General features: G+C 46.2%; 1 protein-coding gene across 1 annotated transcript in view; it reads left to right on the plus strand.

Moving 5' to 3' along the window:
- The window catches only part of NPSR1 (neuropeptide S receptor 1), a 658,045-nt gene that overhangs the window by 332,710 nt on the left and 298,412 nt on the right, over window positions 1-26,923 (plus strand). Inside the window, exons 4-5 of the mRNA XM_077493935.1 lie at window positions 8,693-8,786; window positions 10,011-10,212. Of these exons, the coding sequence (XP_077350061.1) occupies window positions 8,693-8,786; window positions 10,011-10,212 (296 nt within the window). The remainder of the gene's footprint in view (window positions 1-8,692; window positions 8,787-10,010; window positions 10,213-26,923) is intronic.

Here is a 26,923-nt window from a genome sequence, read left to right on the forward strand (position 1 = left end):
TAAGGATGGACTTGGCTGCAACTGGCTCCAGGTCGCGACCCCCAGGGTCCCCCAGCTCACACCCACAGTAGGCAACAGGAGGATAGGGATGTGAGGGACAAAGCCAAGGTCGGGGCCACAAGCAGACAGGAATAGTCAGGGACACGCCAAAAGGTCAGGATCACAGGCAAACAGGGATAGTCAAGGACACGCCAAAGTTGGTAACGGAATAACAGCAGAGCACACGGCAGGTAACAGGAAGCTAACACACAAAGGTTGATCAGCAGGGTTGCCTTGCAGTGCACAGGTTAATATAGAGCTCCCTGATAGGAGCTAGGGTGGAGCCATGCCAGAGGATGGATTACAAAAGCAGACAGGTGAGGGTCAGCTGGTCTCTAGATGAACACATGGGAACAGGTAAGCAGACAAACTATTGCATAACCATGACAGCACATAGCCATGTGCAACCCACACTAGGGATTCCAGCAAAAAACACACAGACAAGAGCCAGCATTTTTGTTTACCAAAATGATATGTGATCAGCAAATAAAACGTATACATTTTTTAAAATTGCTAAAATGACATGACATCATTGCAGCCACCATAACAGACAATGGACAAATAAGAAAAAGAAAATCCAGAGAGGAAGAAGAGGAGGTAGGCGAGTTCAAAAGGGTAAAACCCCAGTAGAAGCAGGGATATGTTACCTTAGTGGAACATCCCTTAACGAGGATGAAATTAAGGTATTAGACAGAGGCTTAAAATATGCCTCTACCCGCAATTTGAATACATTTGAAACCTACATTAGCCTGCAAAAATATTAAGCCGCATACACACGATTGGCATTCTGGTTGGAAAAAACTCTGATGGTTTTCCCGATGGAATTCCAACAGGATTTCGCTTAAGCTGTCTATGTATGTATATGCTAGGGTGACCACATTTCCAAACTGCCATTCAGGGACAATTTTGCCAAGGACCGAGGGGTGGGTGTTGAATGTAGTCTCAGAGTTGACAGGGATTTCAGGGGCGAGTGATTTGTCAGGTGAATGGCTGGTTTTAGCACTTATATCATCCCAACACCATGCTTGATATGGCATCAGGATGATCAAATCATATTATTTATATTACTACATTGTAATAAATAATTAAATACTTCAACCATACCATCACCATAATGCATAATCAGTGGGAAACCTGAGCTTGCCACTTGCCACCAGATGCAGCATGCCACGTCACCTGCTACCAGATGCAGCGTGTCACTTGCCACTGTGGCAGTGCGGCCTGGGGACCTGTTTTAGAGCATGCTGGATTGGGCCCAGAGAAGATAGAGGAGGTGGGTGGCAGTGGCTTTGCTAGGGTTGGTGTCACCCCACTGGTGCGGTAAAACATGGTGTCCCCCCCTGCCAAGTAAAGTCCCCCCTCAGTACAGACCACCCTTCATTAAGTATAGACCCCCTCCCTCAGTATAGATCCCCCTCCCTCAGTACAGACCCCCCACCCTCAGTACAGACCCCCCTCCCTCAGTATAGATTCCCTCCCTCAGTAAAGATCCCCCTCCCTCAGTACAGACCCCCCTCCCCATTATGTACAGACTCCCCCAATATGTATAGAGCCCCCAATAAGTACAGATCCCCTCAGTATAGACACCCCTCAGTACAGACCCCCCTCAGTACAGACCCCCTCCCTCAGTACGGACTCCCTCAATATGTATAGAACCCCCATTAAGTACAGACCCCCCTCAGTACAGACCCCCGCTAAGTACAGACCCCCCTCAGTACAGACCCCCCTCAGTACAGACTCCCCTCAGTACAGACCTCCCGCTAAGTACAGACCCCCCTCAGTGCAGACCCCTCCTCAGTACAGACTTCCCCGCTAAGTACAGACCCCCTTACTCTCAGGCGGGGGGCGGTCTCAGCTGCCCTTGGCTCGAGTGTGCTCGGCTATGCTCAGGCAGGGGCAGTCTCAGCTCCCCTCGGCTCAGGCGGGCTCAGCTGTGCTTGGGTGGGGGGGTGGTCTTAGCACCCCTCGGCTCGTGCAGGCTTGGCTGTGCTCGGGTGGAGGGGCAGTCTCAGCTCCCCTCTGCTGGAGGTAGATGGAGCTGGAGGCAGAGCGAGCCCCAGCACTATAGCAGGCTTGCTCGCTCTGTTAATTTCATTCCGGGACACTGTATTGTCCTTGAATGAAGGTGCCCGGGTCGTGGGACAGATCTGCTAATTGCCGGAATGTCCCAGGCAATCCGGGACACGTGGGCCCCCTACACTGGAGGGAGAGTGCAAATAGGGGGACACTGGAGGGAGGGCACAAGCACACACATGGGGATACTGGAGGGAGAGAGCACACACTCACAAGGGGACAGTGAAAGAAGACCACACACAGGGTTACTGGAGGGAGAGCACACACACACAGGGGGACACTGGAGGGAGAGCACACACACACACACAGGGGGACACTGGAGGGAGAGCACACACAGGGGACACCAGAGGGAGAGCGCACACACACAGGGGGACACTGGAGGGAGAGTACACACAAACAGGGAACACTGGAGGGAGAGCACACAAGGGAGAGCGCACACACACACAGGGGGACAATGGAGGTAGAGAACATGCAGAGGGACACTGGAGGGAGAGTGCGCACACACACACACACAGGGGGACACTGGAGGGAGAGCGCACACACACACACAGGGGGATACTGGAGGGTGAGAGCACACACACACAAAGGGACACTGGAGAGAGAGAGCACACACACATGGGGACACTGGAGGGAGAGAGCACACACACATGGGGACACTGGAGGGAGAGCACACACAAACACGCACAGGGGGACACTGCAGGGAGAGCACACACAGGGGACACTGGAGGGAGAGTGCACACACACAGGGGGACACTGAAAAGAGTGCACACAGGGGGACACTGGAGGGAGAGCACACATAGGGGGGCACTGGAAGGAGAACACACACACATACACACAGGGGGACACTGGAGGGAGAGCACCCACACACTGGGGGACACTGGAGGGAGAGAGCACACACAGGGGGACACTGGAGAGAGATAGCACACAGAGGGGGGCACTCCAGGGAGAGCACACACACACACGGGGACACTGGAGGGAGAGTACACACAGGGGGATACTGGAGGGAGAGCACACACACACAGGGGGACACTGGAGGAAGAGCACACACAGGGGGACACTGGAGGGAGAGCACACACACACACAGGGGGACACTGGAGGGAGAACACACACACAGGGAGACACTGGAGGGAGAGCTCACACAGGGGAACACTGAAGGGAGAGTGCACGCAGGGGGACACTGTGGGGGTGGGGGGATGAGGAGAGTATCATGAGCCTTCCTGCTGTCATGTTGGGGCCGGGGCGCACACACATGGGGACACTGGAGGGAGAGCACACACACAGGGGGACACTGGAGGGAGAGTGCACACACACAGGGAGACACTGGAGGGAGAGCTCACACATACAGGGGGCACTGGAGGGAGAGCACACACAGGTGGACACTGAAGGGAGAGCGTACACACACAAAGGGGGACACTGGAGGGAGAGCGCACACACAGGGGGACACTGAAAAGAGAGCGCACACAGGGGGACACTGGAGCGAGAGCACACATAGGGGGATATTGGAAGGAGAGAACACACACAGGGGGACACTGGAGGGAGAGCACCACCACACAAGGGGCCACTGGAGGGAGAGAGCACACACTGGGGGACACTGGAGGGAGATAGCACACAGAGGGGGGCACTCCAGGGAGAGCACACACACACAGGGGGACACTGGAGGGAGAGCACACCCAGTGGGACACTGGAGGGAGAGCACACACACACAGGGGGGCACTGGAGGAAGAGCACACACAGGGGGACACTGAAGGGAGAGCACACACACACGGGGACACTGAAGGTAGAGCACACGCAGAGGGACACTGGAGGGAGAGCGTGCACACACACACAGGGGGACACTGGAGGGAGAGCGCACACACACAGGGGTACACTGGAGGGAGAGCACACACACACACAGGGGTACACTGGAGGGAGAGCACACACACACACAGGGGGACACTGGAAGGAGAGCACACACACAGGGGAACACTGAAGTGAGAGTGCACGCAGGGGGACACTGTGGGGGTGGGGGGATGAGGAGAGTATCATGAGCCTTCCTGCGGTCATGTTGGGGCTGGGGCGCACACACATGTGGAAACTGGAGGGAGAGCACACACACATACAGGGGGACACTGGAGGGAGAGTGCACACACACAGGGAGAGACTGGAAGGAGAGCACACACATACAGGGGGGCAATGGAGGAAGAGCACACACAGGGGGACACTGAAGGGAGAGCGTACACACACAAAGGGGGACAGTGGAGGGAGAGCGCACACACAGGGGGACACTGAAAAGAAAGCGCACACAGGGGGACACTGGAGGGAGAGCACACACACACATACAGGGGGACACTGGAGGGAGAGCACCCACACACAAGGGGACACTGGAGGGAGAGAGCACTAGACATGTGCAGAATAAAATATTTTGTTTCCGAATTTCGTTTTTGTACGAAAAATTTATTTATTTAGTTACTCTCGAAATTTGTTTTTATTTATTTTGTTTTTCATTCAAAAATTGTATTCGTCCGAAAATCCACATGAATTACGGTTGAATCTGTCTTTGAAGGCTTATGGTGTCTGTCGAATGTATAAAGAAGATTCGACTGAGCTAGTATATAGCATACTTCGTGTGAACTTTAGAACCCTATTAAAGTCTATGGGCCTCCAACGTTAAAAATGCTAATATGCAAGTTACTGTCCTAAAAAGTGTTTGGGGACCCGGGTCCTGCCCCAGGGGACATGTATCAATGCAAAAAAAAGTTTTAAAAACGGCCGTTTTTTGGGGAGCAGTGATTTTAATAATGATTAAAGTGAAAATAAAAGTGTAATATTCCTTTAAATTTCGTAGGGGGGGGGGGGGGTAGCAAGAGTGGATTACCACCGCTGGAATCTTTTTTTTATTTTTTATTTTTTTTAATAAAGGAATTTTTCAAAAGTGTGTTTGTCTTATTTAACTATTTTTTACACTTTCTTTGTCAAATGGTAGGGGTACTTTTGTACCCCCTTACCATTTCAAACAGGGGGGGCTGGGATCTGGGGGTCCCCTTGTTAAAGGGGGCTTCTAGATTCTGATAAGCCCCCCGCCCGCAGACCCCCACAACCACCGGCCAGGGTTGTGGGGATGAGGCCCTTCTCCGCATCAACATGGGGACAAGGTGCTCTGAGGGGTCACAGACCCCCAAAGCATCCTCCCAATGTTGAGGGCATGTGGTCTGGTACGGTTCAGGAGGGAGGGGGGCCGCTCTCTCGTCCCCCCTCTTTTCCTGCGGCCTGCCAGGTTGTGTGCTCGGATAAAGGGTCTGGTATGGATTTTTAGGGGGACCACCGCGCCAATTTTTTTTACATTTGACGCAGGGTTCCCCTTAATATCTATACCAGATCTGAAGGGCCTGGTAATTGAATTTGGGGGACCCCCACGCTTTTTTTTTTTTTATTAATGACTTTCAATGAGTGTTCTCTGTATTACGGAGCCGACAATTCATAATAGCTGTGTGTGATTTTAAAGGACTTTTTTTCCTGCATAAATGACACTTTGTGCAGGGACAGTTCTAAGCACGGGAAACATGTGCCCCTTCACAGGCACACTATAGACACCCCCCACCGTACGAAATTTAAAGGAATATTACACTTTTATTGTTTCACTTTAATCATTATTAAAATCACTGCTCCCGAAAAAACGTCACTGAACTGAAAACAATGTATTGATACATGTCCCCTGGGGCAGGACTTAGGTCCCCAAACACTTTTTAGGACAGTAACTTGCAGAATCTTTTCTCTCTGTCAAATCTTTTTTCTCTGTCGAATATTTTCTCTATATAATCTTGGACTAATAGAGGTAAGGTTAGGCACATTTGACTACAGGTTCTATAGACACAGATTGTTATTGTCAGAGTCACGTCGAATCTCCTATTCTATATCGAACTGTTGTAACAACGAAAATGAAAATAAAGCATTTATTTATGTCGGATCTTTCATTTTTCGGATTCTGTGCTTTCGTTATCGTTTGTCAAAACGAAAACGAAAATAGCTGAAATTCGGACGAAAATGCATTCGGACGAAAACAAAAGAACATGTCTAGAGAGCACACACTGGGGGACACTGGAGGGAGTTAGCACACAGAGGGGGGTACTCCAGGGAGAGCACACACACACACACAGGGGGACACTGGAGGGAGAGCACACACAGGGGGACACTGGAGGGAGAGTACACACACAGGGGGACACTGGAGGGAGAGCACACACACACACAGGGAGACACTGGAGGGAGAGCTCACACAGGGGGACACTGGAGGGAGAGCACACACACACACAGGGAGACACTGGAGGGAGAGCTCACACAGGGGAACACTGAAGTGAGAGTGCACGCAGGGGGACACTGTGGGGGTGGGGGGATGAAGAGAGTATCATGGGCCTTCCTGCGGTCATGTTGGGGCCGGGGCCCCATACATCTGTATGCCGAACCCCGATGACGGCCCTGATGTCCCAGCTTCACTCACCGAGTCACCCGATGCTGCTAATAATACTGCTAATGGCCCACTGCTCCCTGCTGGTCCCTCCACTTTTTCATCCGTCCCAGGTGATGTCACAAGGCATACAGTACAAGCACCTGGGATGGATGGGAGGGAAGGAGGTGGCACCGGGGAACACCGCGCCATTAGCAGTGTTATTATATTATTATTACTAATGGCCTCGGGCCCTCGGGCCCTCGGGTGGTGCCCAACTGGTCAGTTCTCCCCTGGTTTCAGGGCAGTCCTTATCAATATATTATATCACTGTCCATCCTGCTGTATTGGCTTCTAGGGGCAGACTTGTCCATGTGTCATGTCTATGTATCCTGGGTCAGTTCAGTGACTGTTGATCCTTTGATCCTTGTAGCAGGACATTCATCAATCATCTTGTCAGTTATGGTCCTTTTGAAGCTTGCTTGCAGAGGGCTAATCAAGGATTTCCATGTTATCAGTCTCACCAGTCGATCAGGAGCCAAGCTTTTGTTCAGCCTTGATTGAGGCCTGATCTCTGAATATTCTGATATGCTACAAAGCTTTGATGTGCAACTTGTTGCATTCCAACTTGGTTGTATCAACCAGAAAGAAACTCCAGAACAATCATACTAAACCATGTTGCCTTCCTACAGAAAGCAAAGTGGTTCTCTGTGTTTATACTACCCACCAACATTTCCTCATGTCGGATCCCGGCTGGGATAATGCTGATGCTTATGTTGCCGGACACTGATGGTGGGGAACAGAATGGCAGGAGACACTAATGGCAGGGGATAGAAAAAAGAAAAGGGAAATTTGGGACTTTAGATGAAGCACACAGCTATGAGGTAATGAAAAAAATAGAATAAGTAGTATTGCTCTTTAGTAACACATGGTACATACATATCACAGCTAGGGATGAGCTTTGAGTTCAAGTCAAACTCATGTTCGACTCGGACATTGCCTGTTCGCCGAACAGAAAACAATTTGGGGTGTTCGCAGCAAATTCGAAAAGCCGCGGAACACCCTTTAAAAGTCTATGGGAGAAATCTAAAGTGCTAATTTTTTAAAGGCTTATTGTGCAGGGACAGGGGGAGGAACCTGCTCATGCATGAACTTTGTAAACCATGAACTAAACAGCCGTGTGCCTCCATCCCTGTATACTGGTTGAGAAGGTGGGGTGGGTGGGACTTTAAATGAGGAAGTGACTGGGTAGAGTCATATACTTCCATCCCTGGTACAGATAAAAAAGCGAGATGGTGGGGGACAGAATGGCAGCAAAGATGAGGATTGATGGGCACAGATTAGGAGGAAAGAGTGATGGGCATTGATGAGATGGGCAGAATGGTGGGCACTGATGGAGCAGACAGAATGATGGGCACTGATGATGAGAACAGAATGGTGGGTGCTGATGACAGAAAGAGGACACAGAGTGTGATGTTAGTCTATGCATAAAAAAGGCATGCATGAAAACTGATGTCAACATGCATAAAAACTCACTGAAACATGTCTGAAAACAAAAGTACACTCTTGTCTCTGTAAGTTAAATCTGCATATTTTATTCAGTTTTTATGCAGGTATGATACAAATGAAGCCTAAGCCCTTGTACACACGGTCGGACATTCTGATGGTCGGACTTTTTCCATTGGAAATTCCAACCAACAAAGTTTGAGAGCTGGATATAAAATTTTCCGACAACATGATCCGATCGGACGTCCGATCGCTTGTAGAGAATTCCGATCGGACAAAGTGCCACACATGCTCAGATCTAATTACGAGACCAAAACTATTGGCTACTAGCCTGAACGTTGTCACATTGTAACGAATGAACATCATCACGTGTGCATGTATGCAACAACAGTTTTGGCCAAAATCCATCTGAAAAAATCAGACGGATTTTGTGGTCGGAATGGAACCATGTGTACAAGGGCTTAGACATACCAGCCAGGTACCTAGTATTCCTTAGAGGAGGTCATCAATGTAAACACTGTATTTATTCCAATATGTTTTTAATGTTTTTTTTTTTTTTTTTATATTCACAAAGTTTTGAATTCATGTAAAATAACTATATATGACATTACATTTTTGAAATGTGGCATGGGTAACCTATTGTTTTTCCTTGCTTAGGTTGTGCTTTTATATGCATCTACCTATGTACTTGTGTCTCTCAGTATAGACAGATACCATGCAATAGTTCATCCAATGAAGTTTCTTCAAGGAGGTAAGATAGACATATACTATTATGTATATGCAGATTTTGAGGGATTTTTGTAAATGAAACCCTGTTCAGGTCTATATCATAAATTGACCATTACAGTGATTTACATTTTTAACTACTTTACATATGCTTTAAATGCAACTATATTAAACAAATAATGGATTTATATAAGCTCTGTATGATAATATATTATTATATAAAAAAAAATCTTCTCAAAAATTATCTTAGATAGGTAATTTATTTATTTGTTAGTATGATTGTGATATAGATCATGGGTTGGATTTCCTAAAACTGATGCACACAGAATCTGTTGCAGCTGTGCATAGCAACCAATCATCTTTCAGGTTTGATTGTCAAAGCTTAAATGAACAAGCTTGAGGTTAGAAGTTAATTGGTTACTATGCATAGCTGTACCAGATTCTGTGTGCCCCTGTTTTAGTAAATCTCCTCCAAATGCATACTTTTTTTATAAGTAACATGACTTTAGAAATGTGCATTTCTGACAAAAAATTATGAGTATTGTGATATATTCTATTTTTCGCATGATTTTTAAGAACTGGCTTTTACATATTTATTAATATGGATCCCTGCAATGTGTCTTTTGAAAAATGAAATATTTGTGACAATTAAAAAAGTCAGTATTCAGAATTTTTACCTTTATTGAGTCCAATAGAAGATCATGCTATGCATATGACATTGTTGGTAGCCTAATATTCCTAAAATTGTTGATGAGACGAATCACAAAAGCAGACTACTTAGAGAACAACTCAGGAAACAAATATTTCTTAAACCTAAAAAAGATCTAAAAAACAATAGCTTTAAAAGGTACAACCTGAAGCAATTGTTTACTGATGCAGAACAAGTTATGTTAATATAGGTAAAGAGAATCTGTATACGGAGGTTTTTATTTGTTTATTTTTTCTGCTGGTTGAACTAGATTGACTTGTATCTTTTTCAACTTGACTATGCAACTTTGAATTATTGATGCAGCAAGGCAACTGTATGTTTTTCCATCTATTCTATTTTTCTTTAAAAAGAAATGCGATGAAGGAAAGATGATTTCTAAAGCAGTTATGTTCCCATGATCTCCAATAGTCTTAAACTATTGTTCACGTTTTAATAATTATGTATTAAATTCATTAACATAACCTACAGTTTGAAATGTTCTAAAAGTTACTACATTGTTGAATGGTAGATAATACATCAGCTTCTTTTTTTTTCCCACAGAAAAACAAGCAAAGGTTTTAATTGTAGTTGCTTGGACACTTTCGTTCCTGTTTTCAATTCCCACATTGATAATTTTCAGAAAGATACAACTGCCAAATGGAGAAATTCAGTGCTGGGCCATTTGGCCAGATGATTCTTACTGGAAACCCTATATGACAACCGTGGCCTTGCTGATATATTTTATCCCTTTGATCATTATAAGGTAAATATCCCAATGAACTTCTGTAAATGTACAAAATCCAAACAGACTGTTTATTACAACAAAAGATTGTGCAACTAAACAATATAATGCTTACTCAAATGTTTTTACTCGCACAAAATAGGTTGCAACAGAAACAAAGAGAAACATTCTTTGAACTTACCGTATGTTGCTGCTTGGTAAAATACATTTTTTTTTTTTTCTCAAAAGATTTTATTCAGTTTTTCATAATACAATGAGTAGGTGACAGTGGATATACATTCATGTTTAACCAAACGGTAGCACATGTGATAAGTCACAACATCATAAGCGATATATCCATAGAATCTGGTAACCATATAGTCCAAATGAAGTTATACAATGAGTAATATGGTTCGTTTGTTCTTAAGAAATAGAACTGTTGAACATAGATAAACGAGAGATAACATAAGAGAGGAAAAGATAAAAAACAAGAACATAGAACATCTTCATTGTTGAGAAAACGCTAGTGAGACATAACAGGAGTTTTCTAGTCCGTTAACTAGGATAGTAATAATAACCTGGGACGCACACAGTGGGGTGAGTATCACCCCTGAGATACAAAGAAGTGTTGATGAGCTAGCTGGTATCTAGGACAGTGGTAGACTGGGTCAGGAAAGCGGTGAAAATTGGCCATTACCTGAGAAAAGGAGGATGTTCGCCCAGGCACCCCCTAAGGGATCTATGCTGTGTCCGAGCGAGGTCACCCGCCTCTCTGCTTATGTTTGCTTTTTTTTATGTCATTTCAAAGATTTAGGATTTAAAGAGAGAAGTTAGGTCAGAGGAGCTGACCCAGTCTCTCCACTGTTGCCATCTGGAAAAAAGTTTACTTTTAGGACCTTGTTTAATTGCTAGTATAGTTTCATGTGAGTAATGCGACTGGGTAGTTTGAACTACCTCCAGTAGCGTGGGAGGATCAATGTTCTTCCATTTTCGAGCTATAGTTAACCTCGCCGCTAACAGTATATGAATTATGATATTTCTTGTCGGGTTAGGGAATTGATCAATAGTCAAGGATAAGAGGGCTAAATGGGGAGATTCTGGTACAGATTGTTTGGTAACTACATAGATGAGGTTGAATACTGAGTGCCAGAAGCCCTGGAGTTTGGGGCAGCTCCAAAAGGTATGAATTAAGTTCCCATAGTGACCACATTTTCGCCAACATGTTCCATCATTGTTCGAGTCGAATTTAGAGAGTTTGTCAGGGGTCAAATACCAACCGTAGTTTAGTTTGTATGCTAATTCCCATAGGGAGGCACAACATGTGGCTTCATAGGTGGATTGGCAAGCTATCTCCCATTGTTCCAACGTAAATGTGCGGTCCAGAATTCTTTCCCAGTGTAGTAGTGCCGCTGTTTTAATAAAAGTAGTTTTATGTTGGAGTAATTTGTAAAAGAGGGAGATACCTTTGGTACGTACCGTGGCGGATTTGTAGAAAAGCCATACTGCACGGGGCAGCGTACATTCCCATGATTTAAGTGACGCGAGGCAGTGTTTGGTGCGCAGATACAAGAAGATATCGGAGTTTGGGAGGCGGAATTCTGTTTGTAACGTCGGAAATGATTTTATGGTTTCGCCGTCGATAAGATCTGTTAGAGAAGTTATACCTTTGGACTTCCAGCACTCGTAGGATGTCGATTGCATCAGTAGATGTAGGGTTTCTATAGGGATATGAACTGTTACCCCTGTGGAGTGAGATTTTACTGATTGGGTGAATCTTATCCAGGTTTTAATTGTTGCTACCATGGGCAGAGAGATTTTGTTAGGGGTTTTGGCCCCTAAGCCTGTGGCAAATAGCCACAAGTATAAGTTGCCTCCTGGAATCAGAGAAGCTTCCATTTTTCCCCATAGGGAAGAGCTAGGAGATAGTGGGGACCATGCTTTGGATTGTGTCAGGATAGAGGCCATGTAGTAGTCCTGGAAGTCAATGTAGCCTGTGCCTCCAGCTAGGCGGTGTTTGATTAGTTGGGAGTGTCTGCATCTGGCACGCTTACCTTGCCAGACATATTTGGATAGTAGTGATTGGAGAGATCTAAAATAGCTAAGGGGAAGCGGGATGGGTAAGGTGCGGAATAAATAAAGAATTTGAGGAAGGTGTAGCATTTTGAACGCCGCTAGGCGCCCTGTCCAAGAGAATTCAAGGGTCGCTAATTTGGTGAGGTCTGATTGTAGTTTGGTTCGGAGTGGTAGATAATTGGCAGCAAATAGAGATTTTGTAGTTTGGGTCAACTGGATACCTAAGTATGTTATGCTCTTTTCTGCCCAGGTGAAAGGGAAGGATGATTTGATACGGGTGCTAACGGAAGGGTCTAGACCTAAATCCAAGATATATGATTTGGATTCGTTTACCTTATAATACGACACAGCGCTGAACCAGGCGAGTGTCTTTTGGATGACCGGGAGGGATCGTTCAGGGTTAGTTACCATAAGGATCACGTCGTCCGCAAATAGGTTAATTTTGTGGACCATTCCAGCGAGGGGAATGCCAGTAATTTCAGTATTCGTTCGAATTCTTTCGGCAAGAGGTTCCATAATTAGATTAAAAATGATGGGTGAGAGTGGGCAGCCCTGTCTTGTGCCATGAGAGATTTGAAAAGGTGCTGAAAGGACATCCGCAGAGAATACTCTGGCCGAGGGAGAAGAATATAGAGCCAGTATAGCATCTTGTATTGGGCCAATAATTCCAAATTTGGTTAGTACCGCTGCTAAGTAACCCCAATGGACCCTGTCAAAGGCCTTTTCGGCATCAAGGGATAGGAGAATGGCGGGGAGTTTAGAGGATTCTGCGTGGTGTATGATATTAAGTAATCGTCTTGTGGCGTCTGACGTTTGGCGGCCCTTGGTGAATCCAGATTGATCTAAGGAGATTAAGGAGGGTAGGATGTCTTCAAGTCTATTGGCTATCATTTTTGCGTAGATTTTTAAGTCAATATTTAGTAATGAGATGGGACGGAAGTTCTTAGGAGATATAGGTTCTTTCCCTGGTTTGGGCAAGGTCACTATCATGGCAGTAAGCATTTCTTTTGGAAAGGATGCGGACTTGGCTGCTAGATTGAGTGTTTGGGATAGAGCAGGCGCTAGTATGTCTTTGAATTGTTTGTAATATTCCCCCGTGAAGCCGTCCGGGCCTGGGGATTTGGCACAAGGAAGTTTGTTTATCACTGCTATGATCTCAGTGATCGAAAAGGGCAAATTTAATTCTGAGAGTTGTTCTGGAGACACAGTCGGGAGGGACAAGTTTTTTAGAAATGATTGAATTAATTCAGGGGTAGGTTGGGTGCTGCTTGAGTCTTCGCTAAGGTTGTAAAGGTCTTGGTAGTAAGTGCTAAATGCATCAGCTATGGATTTAGGTTTAAGTAGCTTTTCGTTTGAGTGTGGATGGTAAAGATACGGGATTTTCGTTTTATCTCTATGTCCTTTGATTTTTAGTGACATTATTTTACCCGCTTTATTACTGGTACTGTAGGATGTGGCCTTAAGTAATTTGTACGTTTTTACCTGTCTTTCCAGTAACAGTGATCGAAGTTCGTTACGTAATGTAAATATTTTAGCTTGGATTGCTTGGGAGGGGTTGGTTTTGTTTAGGGATTCAGCGGAGGCAATGTCATGCGTGAGTGTATCTAACCTCTGGGTTCTTTGTTTTTTGGCTTTCGCCCCCAATTGGAGGAACACACCTCTCATGACCGCTTTGTGAGCATTCCACACCACCCCCGGGTCGGAAACTGAGGATTGATTAATCAGAAAGTATTCTTCTAAACTTTTTTTGAGTTGACCGGAGAATTGTGGTGAAGTAAGGAGGTAATTGTTTACTCTCCATATAAAAGAATCTGAATGGTAGGAGTCATCCGAGATGGTAATGCTAACGGGGGCATGGTCCGACCAGGTGGTGGTGGGGATGCTGGAACCCAAAGTTCTCTGGAGAACTCGTTTATCCGCTAAAAACAAATCAATACGTGAGTAGGTGTTGTGACGCGGCGAGAGGAACGTAAAATCTCTCTCGCTCGCATGACAACACCTCCAAACATCATACAAGTCATTAGAAACAATAAAAGACTCCAAGGGGGAGTCATACCGTTTGGATCCCGCTGTGGAGTCCATTGAGTTATTTGGGACTCGATTAAAGTCCCCGCATATTAGTAAAAGACCTTTTTGCACTTTTCTTACTTTTTTCAATGTTTTCCTAAGAAAGGTCATTTGACCCTGGTTAGGAGCGTAAATTGTAACAAGAGTATAGGATACATTGTTAATTGTACAGTTCAGTATAATATATCTCCCATCCGTGTCCGCAATGTAATCGTGCATCGTGAATAATACCGTGTTCTTTATAGCTATCAATACTCCCCGCTTCTTCTCTGAGGAAGAGGAGTGGAAGACATGTGGGAACAGTCTGTGTTGATATTTAGGTGTGGCGTCTGCAGCAAAGTGGGTTTCCTGGACACATAAAACATCACAGTTGCGTGCCAGAGCTGATTTCCAAAGAGAGTTACGTTTTACAGGGTGGTTGAGTCCGTTAGCGTTAAGAGAAAGGATGGTGATGCCCATGGTATGCTGGAGGGATGTGTGTTGTTAGCTTGAGTACTTACAGTAGCCGGGTGTAGCAGCTCCCAGTCTAGGATAGTAGCTGGTAGTAGCGGGTCCGATAGGAGCAGGTTCAAAAAGACCTAGTGAAACAAAATGGAAGAGAACGGCAGTGCAGTTGGAATAAAAATGAAAATACCAGGTAAGGTGTCAGGATAGTAGCAGGCCGTAGGTTTGGAGTGTGTGTGTCAAACACTCAAGGAGGACCTTCGATATCGGCAGTTTCCGAATGATAGTAAAAAAAAAATGTACCAACGGAGAAGAAAACACTGGACTATGAACAAGTGATGAAAAATAAAACACAATAAAAACAAAAGAAAATGCAAGGATGTCAGTATCTAACCGCTTTCGCGAGCAACTGACTATTTTGTGGGGAAAAGTTCAATAAACAGGTGTATAGCCGCAGCTCCAGACCGGACTATAATATTTGTGGAACATAGTAGGGTGGACATGTCATTCACCGCCGTGCAGGTTTGTTTTTCTCCCGAGAGGGGCCAAAGACAAATGGATTGTGTTGGCCATCAGGACCCTGTTGAGGGCGAGGGGGGTCTATTAGGATACCCCATGCGTGGAGGAGCTTCAATCCACCTTCTAGTGTAGAGATGGTGTGTGGAATACCATTATGGCTGGTCAGGATGGTCGCTGGGTGACGCCATTTGTAGGCTATCTTATGGTTGTTCAGGGCTTTAGTTATGGTACGTAACTGCCTCCTCAATTGCAGTGTATGCTGAGACAGGTCTGCATACAGTTGGATAGTGGAGTATGGCGCAGGTAATGGAGACAGCTCTCTAGCCTTTTGAAGTAATTGTTCCTTCGCCTGAAAGAAGTGGACCCTGAGGAGCACGTCTCGGGGTATATCCGCCTCAAGATGGCGTGGTTTTGGCAGTCTGTGAATTCTATCAATGGTGAGTTCAACAGGCGTGAGCTCAGGTATCATGCTGGAAAACATTGTGGATGCAAAGTTATGCAGTTCAGCGGGTTGGATAGATTCCGGAATACCGCGTATTTTTATATTATTTCTTCGTGAGCGGTCCTCGAGGTCCGCGAGTTTAGCTTTGATCCAAAAACATCTCTTTGTTCAGCATATGCATCAATCAGTTCATTGACCGTGTCAGTACATTCCCCCATCTTAGTCTCTAAGCACTGCATTCTATTGTCCACATGTTTCAGCTCTAGGGAGAAAGTATTGATCAGAGATGAGAGATTGGACATTAGGGACGATTGTAAAGATAAAAGCATATCTTTCATAGTCGTGTCAAGAACCGGTTGACCAGTAGTGGGGAATTGAGCAATGGATGATTGTAAATCTGATATAGCAGCTTCATTATGTAGGCCGTTACTCACTGTGCCTGAGGCCTGGTTGTGAGGATCCATCCGCATCTTCGATTTCCCTGGGCTCTGCGATGCCGGGGTTGAAGGAGATGAGTCAGGAGGATAAGTCGTTTGCATATCAGACGAAATGTCCTGAGGATGGTCATCAGGGAGGTCCGTGTAACTCAGGGCTGCCCGTGCTGTGCTGGCGGCGCCATCTTGGGCCTTGTTGCGCGGCTGAAAGGAGAAGGATTCCAGGCGTTTCGGGCCTCTTTCCTGGTACCGCTTGCGAGACATCGCTGTGGCGGAGGTCCGGGGGAGATACGTATATGCTTTTGGAGCTGATGGCGGCGAAGCGATCATCCGGTAGTCGCTATTTGTCCGGTCTGGATAGCGGAGCTCTCAGTCTAAGCGTCCATCGCCGCGCGCGCTCAAGCCACGCCCCCAAAGCCGGTAAAATACATTTTTGATTGCTCAGATCATGTATATGTGACAATTATCAAAACACTCAAGCAAATTTTTGTATGATCAAAAGAAGCAAATATGCCTAACAATAAGACATTTTTAACATTCAATAAAATATGCAGTGTATGTTTTTCAAGGTTATTGTAAATTGTAAAGTGTTTTGCACATTCTCCTCCTAAAACATTATTCATTTGTAAATTAAAATGAATGGGTTATGAAAATGTAGTCCACATATAAAAAGTCCACATATAAGGCTTGTACACACGATAAGAAATAGGAAGTTAAATTTCGTCAAACGAATGATCTGACAATTTTCGGATCGTTAATATGGTGCTTTCGACAACCGATTCTGAAATTCCATACAACAAAAACTGAATGTACAGGCTATACAATTATAATAGTACGTGAATGTAATGTCTGATTTTCATTTGATAAGTAGAGTTTTTGTTCAAAAAAATTGTAAGAGCAAATTATGCATGCTCGTAAACTAAATACATACAAAACAATTCAACACATTACATCATTTCTGAAGTTGAATTCTGTCATACGAGGATTTTCATATGTTGAGTAACTTCTTCACTTTCAATATGAGACTAGCATGCAACAAAAAACAGATGAACCTTCATCCGAAAATCTGATTGCGTTTACAAGGCTTTAGGCTCCATGCACACTGGGCTTAAAAAAAAAATCTATTTCCCTTGGCAGAAAAAAATGTTGTTCACAGTTTAGGTGAGCTTAACTTTTTTTCTGGCAGAAAGCTCCAATCAAAAAAGCTATTTTTTTTCCCTGGCTTTAAACGCTGAGATTAGAATATGCCTCTAATCATACTAATGTGAATGGACACATTGGATAACATTGAGCTGCTTCTACAGGAAAAACACAACACTCATGTACAAGCAGTGATTTCTAAGCCAATATGCATGGACCCAAAGCCACAAGAAGCATGGAGGCTGTCGATTCTGACCTTCTCTTCTGAAAATACTAATTCCCTTGCTAGCATGATGGTCAATTCCTTTGGCTTCAGTGACTTACGAAGAACTGCAGAAATAAACAAACAGGCAAATATTATTTTAAGCAGGTGATCAGCAAAGAAAGCTTGAATGTTTCTTTTTTTTCATATGTCATGAAAAGCAAACTTGTCATGAGAAAAATATAAGGCCCAATTTTAGAAGCAGAGGTCTGCAATCAAAACTGGTTTCCTTTAGGCTTGCTTTGTGCCTATTTGCACACCTTTTATTACCGTATATACTCGAGTATAGGTCGATCCGGATATAAGCCGAGGCCCCTAATTTACCACAAACTGGGAAAACTTATTGACTCGTGTATAAGCCGAGGGTGAGACATGCAGCAGCTACTGTTACAGCTTAAAAGAGTGGAAAAGAGGGTCAACAATGCCCATCTGCAGCTGCATACCTCCCTGTGTCCATCCCTGTGTCCATCCCTGTGTCCCTCCCTGTGTCCATCCCTGTGTCCATCCCTGTGTCCCGTCCATCCCTGTGTCCATCCATGTGTCCCGTCCATCCCTGTGTCCCGTCCATCCCTGTGTCGTGTCCATCCATGTGTCCCGTCCATCCCTGTGTCCCGTCCATCCCTGTGTCCCGTCCCTCCCTGTGTCCATCCCTGTGTCCCGTCCCTCCCTGTGTCCATCCCTGTGTCCCGTCCCTCCCTGTGTCCATCCCTGTGTCCCGTCCATCCCTGTGTCCATCGCAGCCTACCTGTGCCAATCTGCAGCCTCTTTGCCTTCTGCAGCCTCTGTGTGCCATGCCGCACCTCTCCTCCTCGTCTGACAGACGGCGGCCATTCCACTGTTCAAAAGCCGCGCCTCTCTGTCTGTGATAGGCAGAACACTCAATTTCCCAGCAGTCAGTGTTCCGCCTATCACGGACATCCTTTCATCCTCTTCCGTAGTATGAGAATGAGCGGATGTCCGTGATAGGTGGAACACTGACTGCTGGGAAATTGAGTGTTCCGCCTATCACAGACAGGGAGGCGCGGCTTTTGAATAGTGGAATGGCTGCCGTCTGCCTACCTGATCTGCGTGACTCGAGTATAAGCCGTGGGGGGCACTTTCAGCCTAAAAAAAGGGTCTGAAAATCTCGGCTTATACTCGAGTATATACGGTATGTTCTAATCATTTAAAATTTACATTCGTAGATAAGTTGAAACAGAACAGTTATGTTAATATGGTAAACGAGTAAACTGTAAATGGCCTCTTTTTCATAAAAGTTAAACATCTAATTATATTTAGATAAAATCTCTGTCTCTGTCTCTTTGATGTCCTGTTATAATAATTAAGTATATGAAATTGACATTTTGTTTGTTAAGCCAGTGTAAAATTATTCATTTATTCAATCATTGCCAGTACATAATTTAGTTATATTTTATCTTCATTAAAACAGCTGTGAAAGTTATTGTAGTATATGGATGAATGTGGCATGTCCAAAATTGTAATAGAGACCAAAACTTTCTATCTATTCTATTCCATTACTCTAAATGCCATCACTGATTTTTTTACTTTCACACTTAACTCTTAACCTTTTCTAAGATCTACTTTGGACTGCTGTTTATTTTGATACATTATTGTAAAATACACGTGCAATGTGCAGATTATTGAAGGGGGTGGCTATAAAATTGTGAAGAAATACAAAAAAAAATCTGAAAAAATACTTTTATTTGCAGGATTTGTTCAATGTGTTATAAAATTGACAACAATTTACAACATTTTTGTTGTTGCTCTTATTAAGAATCTTCTGTTCCCTGCTAAGAACAAAGTTGTTGTTAATGTGTTATTAAACCCACAACAGTAAAATCAGTCTGTATATGCAGTAAAGCATGCTTGTTATGCTCACTGCAAAACCTAAGGGGTTAATCCTCCTCATTGTGTTTGATCCTGTTTTCTCTGATCTTTCCCTTCTTCCACTGTCCCCTAACCAACTCCTTATAAGACAGAGCCGTTGGGGTCACTGTGTACATGCTCTATTGCTAGAGAGTTGTTTTTTTCTTGAGAGGGTGCATGTGATTGCTGATTGGTCCTGTGCCACTTTCCAGACAGAGGTTCAAGGGTCCTGTGGCCTCATAGGACATTTAGAGAAATGAAAACTTCTCCTACAAGCTTTAGCCAGACACTGATAGAAGTCGCAAGACTACTATATACTGCTCATGAGAAAAGGTATTTAGCAGTTTATACTTAGCAAAATAATTACATTTCCATGTTCAGTGCACTGTGGGAGACCAGATATAGTGAATGCAGGCGCCTGGGTTTAGTAACACTTAAGTCAACCTTTAATATGCATATGTCAGTTACAAAAATGTAACACAATGTCCCTATGAAGGGAGGTGTTACACTACAGTCAGCAGGGTGAGGGACTCACACTTTCAGGCAATATAGAATTCCAACCCTTGGTGCTAGTGATGGCCGAACGGTTCGCCCGGCGGTCGTTTCGCGGCGAATTTCCGACATTCGCGGTCCGCACGTTCGAACGCCTTTTTCCGTCGTTCGCCGCGGCGGACTTACGTGTTTAATGTATACAAGAACTTTAACCTTTGGTGACACGTTTATCATGTGATACAGGACAGCCAATTGAGACATGACAGCACATGGACACTTGTACATTCCCCCTAACCTATAAATACACCCGATCCGGTGGCCATTTTACATTCTTTCTTCTGTTAAGATAGGGACAGGTTCCTGTGTGGAGTAGGGAGAGATAAACCACTAGCTATTTGGTACACAAAAGTTCTTTTCAGGACTGGTATAGGTGTTAGGTGTTGATAGGTTTGCTGTGCTGCTGATTCTTGCAGCAGCCTGAGTGTCTTTTGTTAGTTTAGAGAAAGGGAAAGGACGGTGTATGCTACAGGGACAGCCAGATTAGTCTTTCATCATCATCATCATCATCATCATCATTAGCTGTTACTATCAAGGTCCACAAAAGAGCTGTTCCAGTAACCACTAATCGTTCTCTTTTTTTGCCAATTTGTATAGGGACAGGAAGGAAGCAGTGTTGTCAGGCAGTGAGGGTAATTTTAAAGACTTGCTGTTATTATTAGTTCCACAAAGGTTCTTTTCAGGACTGGTATCAGTGGTACAGTAATAGGCTTGTACATGTATAATATTCTTTCTTCCAAATATAGAAAGGATATTATACTTGACTGCTGCCCTTCTGCTGCAGTCTGCTAAACATTCACAACTCACTTGTTCCACAAAAGTTCTTATAAGGACTGGTAACTTGGTATAGGGTGCTACGGTACATAGGCTTGAGTGCGGTACAGTCTGCTGTTCTGTAAGGACCGCTATCGGTCCACAATAGATAGGGTTGACGTGCACCACTGCTGACCGCTGCCCTATACTGCAGCAGTCCTTCAGCGGTATAGGGACTGACGTACAGTCTGCTAATCACTAACACACAACCTGCTTGTTCCACAAAAGTTCTTATAAGGACTGGTAACTTGGTATAGGGTGCTACGGTACATAGGCTTGAGTGCGGTACAGTCTGCTGTTCTGTAAGGACCGCTATCGGTCCACAATAGATAGGGTTGACGTGCACCACTGCTGACCGCTGCCCTATACTGCAGCAGTCCTTCAGCGGTATAGGGACTGACGTACAGTCTGCTAAACACTAATACACAACCTGCTTGGTCCACAAAAGTTCTTATAAGGACTGGTAACTTGGTATAGGGTGCTACGGTACATAGGCTTGAGTGCGGTACAGTCTGCTGTTCTGTAAGGACCGCTATCGGTCCACAATAGATAGGGTTGACGTGCACCACTGCTGACCGCTCACCTATACTGCAGCAGTCCTTCAGCGGTATAGGGACTGACGTACAGTCTGCTAATCACTAACACACAACCTGCTTGTTCCACAAAAGTTCTTATAAGGACTGGTAACTTGGTATAGGGTGCTACGGTACATAGGCTTGAGTGCGGTACAGTCTGCTGTTCTGTAAGGACCGCTATCGGTCCACAATAGATAGGGTTGACGTGCACCACTGCTGACCGCTGCCCTATACTGCAGCAGTCCTTCAGCGGTATAGGGACTGACGTACAGTCTGCTAATCACTAACACACAACCTGCTTGTTCCACAAAAGTTCTTATAAGGACTGGTAACTTGGTATAGGGTGCTACGGTACATAGGCTTGAGTGCGGTACAGTCTGCTGTTCTGTAAGGACCGCTATCGGTCCACAATAGATAGGGTTGACGTGCACCACTGCTGACCGCTGCCCTATACTGCAGCAGTCCTTCAGCGGTATAGGGACTGACGTACAGTCTGCTAAACACTAATACACAACCTGCTTGGTCCACAAAAGTTCTTATAAGGACTGGTAACTTGGTATAGGGTGCTACGGTACATAGGCTTGAGTGCGGTACAGTCTGCTGTTCTGTAAGGACCGCTATCGGTCCACAATAGATAGGGTTGACGTGCACCACTGCTGACCGCTCACCTATACTGCAGCAGTCCTTCAGCGGTATAGGGACTGACGTACAGTCTGCTAATCACTAACACACAACCTGCTTGTTCCACAAAAGTTCTTATAAGGACTGGTAACTTGGTATAGGGTGCTACGGTACATAGGCTTGAGTGCGGTACAGTCTGCTGTTCTGTAAGGACCGCTATCGGTCCACAATAGATAGGGTTGACGTGCACCACTGCTGACCGCTCACCTATACTGCAGCAGTCCTTCAGCGGTATAGGGACTGACGTACAGTCTGCTAATCACTAACACACAACCTGCTTGTTCCACAAAAGTTCTTATAAGGACTGGTAACTTGGTATAGGGTGCTACGGTACATAGGCTTGAGTGCGGTACAGTCTGCTGTTCTGTAAGGACCGCTATCGGTCCACAATAGATAGGGTTGACGTGCACCACTGCTGACCGCTGCCCTATACTGCAGCAGTCCTTCAGCGGTATAGGGACTGACGTACAGTCTGCTAAACACTAATACACAACCTGCTTGGTCCACAAAAGTTCTTATAAGGACTGGTAACTTGGTATAGGGTGCTACGGTACATAGGCTTGAGTGCGGTACAGTCTGCTGTTCTGTAAGGACCGCTATCGGTCCACAATAGATAGGGTTGACGTGCACCACTGCTGACCGCTCACCTATACTGCAGCAGTCCTTCAGCGGTATAGGGACTGACGTACAGTCTGCTAATCACTAACACACAACCTGCTTGTTCCACAAAAGTTCTTATAAGGACTGGTAACTTGGTATAGGGTGCTACGGTACATAGGCTTGAGTGCGGTACAGTCTGCTGTTCTGTAAGGACCGCTATCGGTCCACAATAGATAGGGTTGACGTGCACCACTGCTGACCGCTCACCTATACTGCAGCAGTCCTTCAGCGGTATAGGGACTGACGTACAGTCTGCTAATCACTAACACACAACCTGCTTGTTCCACAAAAGTTCTTATAAGGACTGGTAACTTGGTATAGGGTGCTACGGTACATAGGCTTGAGTGCGGTACAGTCTGCTGTTCTGTAAGGACCGCTATCGGTCCACAATAGATAGGGTTGACGTGCACCACTGCTGACCGCTGCCCTATACTGCAGCAGTCCTTCAGCGGTATAGGGACTGACGTACAGTCTGCTAAACACTAATACACAACCTGCTTGGTCCACAAAAGTTCTTATAAGGACTGGTAACTTGGTATAGGGTGCTACGGTACATAGGCTTGAGTGCGGTACAGTCTGCTGTTCTGTAAGGACCGCTATCGGTCCACAATAGATAGGGTTGACGTGCACCACTGCTGACCGCTGCCCTATACTGCAGCAGTCCTTCAGCGGTATAGGGACTGACGTACAGTCTGCTAAACACTAATACACAACCTGCTTGGTCCACAAAAGTTCTTATAAGGACTGGTAACTTGGTATAGGGTGCTACGGTACATAGGCTTGAGTGCGGTACAGTCTGCTGTTCTGTAAGGACCGCTATAGGTCCACAATAGATAGGGTTGACGTGCACCACTGCTGACCGCTCACCTATACTGCAGCAGTCCTTCAGCGGTATAGGGACTAAGAGTTTTGTCACAGGGTCATTTAAAAAATGACATGCAGAGGAAGAGGCAGGCCCTTCCGCAGGGGTGGTAGGGGTAGGGCAGGAGCAACAGGCTTGAGCCAAAGTGGGAAGTTGCAGAAGGTGCGTTCAATTACTTTAAAGGATGCACCAGACTTGGTTGAGTGGCTCGCTCAGCCTTACTCTTCTGCACCCTCCTCATCCTCTCGATCTGCACCCTCTTCTTCACTCTCTGCTATGTGCACCCCCAAAGACACTACCACCAACAACACGACCACCACCACCACCACCACATACCTTCCGCTTGAGTCACTGGAATTATTTTCCGATCCATATCAAGAGGACATTTCTGATGCGCAGCCACTCTTGGTATTGGATCAGGAAGAGGAGGTAGCAACAAGCGCTACTCAGCAGTCTGACGCCAGTACCCAGATCAGCCCAAGGAGGAGGTTGGTCCCCGGTGTTGCTGCCTACTCTACTTATAGCGGTGGGGAAGGTGACGTTGATGATGACGTGTCTAGTGATGTCACGTGGGTGCCCACAAGAGAGGAAGAGGAGGGGAGTTCAGAGGGAGATATGGACCAGCAGATAGGGAGGAGAAGCAGCAATGACTTACATTGCACAGCAGGGACAAAGCAGACTGCAAATGTATCAGGAGCGAGTCATCGACCATGTACGGTCACATCTGGCGCTCCCAGGACACCGGCACATGGCTCCGCAGTGTGGGCTTTTTTTAACGTGTCCGCTGCTGACAATAGCGTTGCCATCTGCAATCTTTGCAGTCAACGCGTTAGTCGCGGTAAGCCCAATACTCACCTAGGGACGACCGCCTTAAGAAGGCACATGAGCAGCCATCACCGAGCCCAGTGGGAGCAACGGAACACACAAAGCCACACTGCAGGCTCTCACCGTCCAGCCTCGTCTTCTACTTCTCCTTCTCCTCTCTCCTCACAATTGTCCTCCACTCCACCTTCCATCACGCCAAGCTCACATTTTTCTGCAAAAAGGCAGGCTTCCGTGGGCCTAATGTTTGAGCGTAAAAAAATGATGACGCCGGATAACCCTCTTGCCCAACGGTTGGCGGCTGGCTTGTCAGAACTCATAGCCCGCCAACTACTGCCATATAAACTGGTGGACTCGGAGGCCTTTCGCAAATTTGTGGCCATTGGAACACCACAATGGAAGGTCCCAGGAAGGAAGTATTTCTCAGAGAAGGGCATCCCAGAGCTATATGGCCATGTTCAGCGGCAAGTGAATGTATCTCTGGCACACAGTGTCGGTGCCAAGATACATCTGACCACAGACACGTGGTCTAGCAAACACGGGCAGGGAAGGTATATCAGTTTTACTGCCCACTGGGTGAACCTTCTGACGGCCGTCAAGCATGTAACCCGTGGCACCCGTGTAGATTTGGTTTTACCGCCACGGATTGCATGCAGGCCTGACTCTTCTTCTCCTCCTCCTACTCCATCCTCCTCCCTCTCCTCCTCAGCTGCCTCCTCCTTTTCCGCTGCTAGCGTCTCTTCCACTGCACCGCCCAAGCTCCCCAGAACCTATTCCACATGCCAGGTGAGACGTTGCCATGCCGTGTTGCGTCTGTTGTGCCTGGAAGCAAAGAGCCACACTGGCCCGGCACTCCTTTCAGCTTTGCGTTCACAGGCAGATGAGTGGCTAACACCGCTCAATTTGACAGTTGGTAAAGTGGTGTGTGACAACGGTGCCAATCTGCTTAGCGCATTGAAACAGGGCAAAATCACGCACGTGCCGTGCATGGCACACGTCTTAAACTTGGTCGTGCAGCGATTCCTTGTCAAATACCCTGGGGTCCAGGACATCTTGCGGCAGGCAAGGAAAATCTCGGCCCATTTCAGAAGATCTTACACGGCCATGGCTCGCCTTGCTGACATTCAGCGGCGACACCATCTGCCGGTCAGACGTCTTATTTGCGATTGCCCGACGCGATGGAACTCAACCTTCTATATGCTTGATAGGCTGCTCCAGCAGAAACGTGCAGTTAACGTCTACCTGTATGAACTCTGCGAAAGAAACGGTTCTGGGGAGCTGGGTTTTTTTTCACCGCGCCAGTGGCTGCTCATGCGCGACACATGCAGACTTCTGCGGCCATTTGAGGAGATCACCAAACTGGTCAGTCGCAGCCATGGCGCCATCAGTGACATGGTACCTTATGCCTTCTTTCTGGAGCGTGCATTGCGTCGTGTCATTGATCAGGCTGTGGAGGAGCAGGAGCGGGAAGATGAGGAAGTCGCAATGCTGGATGAATTCCCAGGGGGGGCTACTCTATCTGAGACAAGTCAACAACAGGAGTCTGATGAGGAGTCAGAGGAGGATGGTGCCGGGGCGGATGAGCAGGAGCAAGAAGAGCATGCTTTAAACCTTTCTGGGATCCCTGTTGTGCGAGGATGGGGAGAGGAGAATGAAGAGGACGACATTATCCTGGATGATGAGCAGGAGCCAGGCCACCACACCGCTTCCACTTTAGTGCAAATGGGGGCCTTCATGCTCCAGTGTTTTAATAGGGACCCCCGTATAAAAAGCATGAGGGTCAAGGACCAGTACTGGGTGGCAACGTACTTAGACCCCCGGTACAAACACAAAATGGCGGAAATGTTACCGCCGTCGCAGAGGGCTGTCAGAATGCAGCACTTCCAGGCCTTGCTTCGAGAAATGCTGCATTCTGCTTTTGCGTGCGCTGGCAGAGGAGCAATTCCCACTCCCAGAGAAGGATTTGCGGGTACCAATCCAACAGCGCCTGCAAGAAGAGGCCGGTTTGAAGATGTGTTGGTGACTTCGGATATGAGGTCATTCTTTCAGCCGACCCATCGACAGGTGTCATCCGGATCCAGCATCAGGGAACGCCTAGACCGTCAGGTGTCCGACTACATTGGGTTAACGGCCGATGTGGACGCTCTGAGGAGTGATGAACCCCTAGACTACTGGGTGGGCAGGCTTGACCTCTGGCCAGAGCTTGCCCAATTTGCAATCGAACTGTTGGCTTGCCCCTCATCCAGTGTCCTGTCCGAAAGGACGTTCAGCGCAGCAGGGGGGATTGTGACCGATAAGCGTACTCGCCTAGCTCACCACAGTGTTAACTACCTCACATTTCTAAAAATGAATGAGGCATGGATCTCGGAGGAATTCAACACATGTGATCAGTAGACCATGTATATGTCTATAAACAATTTTTGGAATCAAGCACACAGACCTTCTTAATTCATTTGGCTCACTTCCCTGACCCAAAAAAGCACACCGTACTATATGCCCCTACCCTCCTCTTTGAAGAGGTTGAGCGGTGTCATATTTCTACTG

This window comes from Lithobates pipiens, unplaced genomic scaffold, assembly GCF_037356315.1.
Source record: "Lithobates pipiens isolate NorthernLeopardFrog02 unplaced genomic scaffold, aLitPip1_a1.2 Scaffold_19, whole genome shotgun sequence".
Taxonomy (NCBI): domain Eukaryota; kingdom Metazoa; phylum Chordata; class Amphibia; order Anura; family Ranidae; genus Lithobates; species Lithobates pipiens.